This window comes from Pinus tabuliformis, chromosome 9 (genome assembly GCF_031772625.1).
Source record: "Pinus tabuliformis cultivar Carrire ecotype Pingquan chromosome 9, CPIR1, whole genome shotgun sequence".
NCBI lineage: Eukaryota > Viridiplantae > Streptophyta > Pinopsida > Pinales > Pinaceae > Pinus > Pinus tabuliformis.
Window position 1 is genome coordinate 141,817,938 of NC_142307.1, and position 3,179 is coordinate 141,821,116.

The 3,179-nt window shown below is 32.3% G+C and overlaps 1 protein-coding gene across 1 annotated transcript; it reads right to left on the reverse strand.

Annotated features, from left to right (window-relative positions):
- Window positions 1–1,545: 1,545 nt before the first annotated feature.
- Window positions 1,546–2,871, reverse strand: LOC149147506 (uncharacterized). The gene is made up of 4 exons (XM_089441858.1): window positions 2,791–2,871; window positions 2,262–2,620; window positions 2,054–2,114; window positions 1,546–1,844 (listed from the first exon to the last, which is right to left on the reverse strand). Exons 1-4 carry the CDS (start codon window positions 2,869–2,871, stop codon window positions 1,704–1,706), a joined length of 642 nt encoding a protein of 213 aa, XP_089297984.1. The 3' UTR covers window positions 1,546–1,703.
- Between the last annotated feature and the right edge of the window lie 308 nt (window positions 2,872–3,179).

Genomic DNA, 3,179 nt, shown 5'->3' on the forward strand with positions numbered 1-3,179 from the left:
TGCAATTTCAGTTATCTAATGCACCAGGTGTTTCCATGTGCCCCATGAATGGTATATTTTGAAATTATTTAGATAAGTTTGTTATTGTGCTGTTGGATGATATCCTTATATATTCCAAATCTAAATAAGTTCATGAATAACATTTAAGGATGGTGCTATAAGTACTCAAAGGGCATCAATTATATGTTATCCTGAGTAAGTGTTCATTTTATCAAATAAAAATTCACTATTTGGGACATATTATTTCAAAGGAGGGGATAGCAATAGATCTAGGGATGATTAAAGAAATCAAAGATTGGCCAACATCCAAAAATGTGATAAAGGTAAGGTATATTATGGGTTTAGCATGTTATTTCAGAATATTTGTTGGAGGTTTCTTTACTTCTTTCTAAAAAAATGCGTGAAGTTCAAATGGTCCATTAAATGTGAAAAGACATTTTATCATTTGAAGAAGTTAACAAGTGCACCTATATTGAGGATATTTAACCCAAAAGAAGACTTCCCTATGTGCACAGATGCACATAAAGGAATTGGAGAAGTTCTCATGAGCTAAAAGTACATGAAAATAATTACACCACTCTTGATTTGGAGCTAATATCCATTATACATGCCTTGAAGATGTGGAGGTATTACCTCAATGGGTTAAAGCATTTTTTTGTACCACATTTAAACAGTAGAAAAATCAGATGGTTAGAATTTTTTGTAGATTAAGATTTTGATTAGAATAAAGTGGTTGATGCACTCAACAAAAGGGTGCATGTAATGCATGTTACAACCATAATCGCATGTAAATCTAATTTAAATATCAAAATTTTAGAGGCTAAAAATTCAAATCAACAATACATAGAAATAAAAGCAACGTACACCAAGGTAAAAGGATTGTGAAATAGGAGATGATGGATCCCTTTTGTATAAAGGTAGGATTTATGTATCAAATTCTTGTGGGTTAAAAAATTTAATGTTTAGTGAGATGCATAAGGTACCCAAAGACAATCTCAACAATTAAGAAAAAAAACTTTTGGCTACGTATGAAGAAAAAATCCAATACTTTTATAACCTCACCTTGAAGATCATATGGCTATATGACTTTTATTTTAACATATCATTAAGATTTTATCTAAATTTTGGGTTGTCAAGCTATGATATTTCTTTATAATTCCACAAATTTAACTAAATGATGTGCTAGCGAAAATGATGGTAACTTTCACAAAAATTATTTTAGACCTCTTCAAAAATGTAAACTTGTCAAGCATGCCACAAGTCCAATTCTTTAACAATGATTCTAAACATTTTTATTGCTGTATAATTCCAAAATTATAACTAAAATTTGATGTGCAAAATTGAAATATGAATTAAATAGGCTGAACACAATATTATAAAACTTTATCACAAATTTATAACAAATTTATCTACTTTCATCAACAAATTCTTTTTCAAGTGGTCATGTAGAAAAACAAAATAGAAAGGCCAAACCTCGTATAAAGCTCTTATTAAAAGAAAAGAAAAAAATACTTGAGAAAAGCTTTTACACCTCTCCAAACTAAATACTTAAAAAAGATTCGACATAAATGTTATCTGTACACGGTACACCCATTTTAAAATTGATATTTTGATTTTGGAATACTTTAAAAATGCTCCTTTTCAAACCCAAATAATATTATGAACTTAACCAAAAAAAACCAATGAAGCTTGAACGCCCGTCATCAATTTTGTCGTGCTTCTTGTTCGAGAATTTGCTGGTAATTCAAAGGTCTTCTGAATAACAGAATGTGCGGTTCAGGGGGATGAATAGCATAGTGCTCCCACCCGCGAGACTGGCAAACCCCAATTGCTCGCCACTCAATCTGAATAAATAATTAATTAGGTTAGTTCAAAACAATAGAAACGACATTATTAAAAGAGAAAAAACCATTAGCAACATCCAAGAAAATGTTACAAAATAAAAGCAAGACGCTGTCCTAATACGAAAGAGACAGCATAATTTGTACAATAATCTGAAAGGATTAACAAACAAACACTAAGGGAATCACCAATAAGAAGACCCTAGACTTACCTCAGTCAAAATGCCATCCCTGGGAATAAGCTTCGCAACATGAGGGGGAAGCGTCACATGCCTGAACATTGAAACAAACATAAGACCAAAGAATAAGTCCGGCTGAGAAAGAAAAGGATTTTTTTTATTCAAACCCTAATTTGCACTCTGAAAGGAGAAATTCAAAAGAAAACCTTTAAATTGCCAAAAAATGGGAAATATTTTAGACCTGTACTCATAGATATCGTCGTCGTCGAGGTATTTCTCAGAATACTCAATTTCGGGCAATTTTTCGGCCTTCTTAGAATCCTCAATTTCAGGCACTTTTTCGGCCTTCTCAGAATCCTCAATTTCAGACGTTTCTTCGGCCTTCTCAGAATCCTCAATTTCAGACGTTTCTTCGGCCTTCTCAGAATTCTCAATTGCAGACATTTTTTCGGCCTTCTCAGAATTCTCAATTTCAGACATTTCTTCGGCCTTCTCAGAATTCTCAATTTCAGACATTTTTTCGGCCTTCTCAGAATCCTCAATTTCAGGCATTTTTTTGGCCTTTACAGGTATTTTTACAGCCCGAGGATTTTTTTTGCCCTGTAACACAATTTAAATAAAAAACAAAAAAGCAAACAAAGATTCATTTAAAAAAATATCTAAAAGCTGCACAATTTTATGAAAGAAACTAAAAGAATGCCAGATTCAACAGGCGAACCTGCAAAAACAAAGTCCGAATAAAGCAAAACCAGTGAAAGACTAAAATATACCATAATTCGCAGGTCAAATTTCGTGTTATGTGACTGAAAATCTTTAAGAAAGCTACGAAATGCGACTTGGGTTAGATCCATATTTGAAGAGGAGAAACGATATTTATAATTTTCGAACTGGAGCGACGCGGCTTTTCGTAGAAAAGACGCTTGTAACTCATTTTCACTTCTTTGGAATTTTTATCGATAGGTTTTTCACTCTCGGCTTTTTTTTGGCAAAGATAGTATGAATTATGTGGGAGAATGTGATATTAATTTGGGGTGGACAATTATTAGGAAATTCTAATATTTAGATTGGGGAATTAGTGGATAGTTTTTTCTAGAATACTATATGCTCTTACTCTAAGTTATTGGGGAAATATAATATTAATTTTAAGGTGGGAGAAATT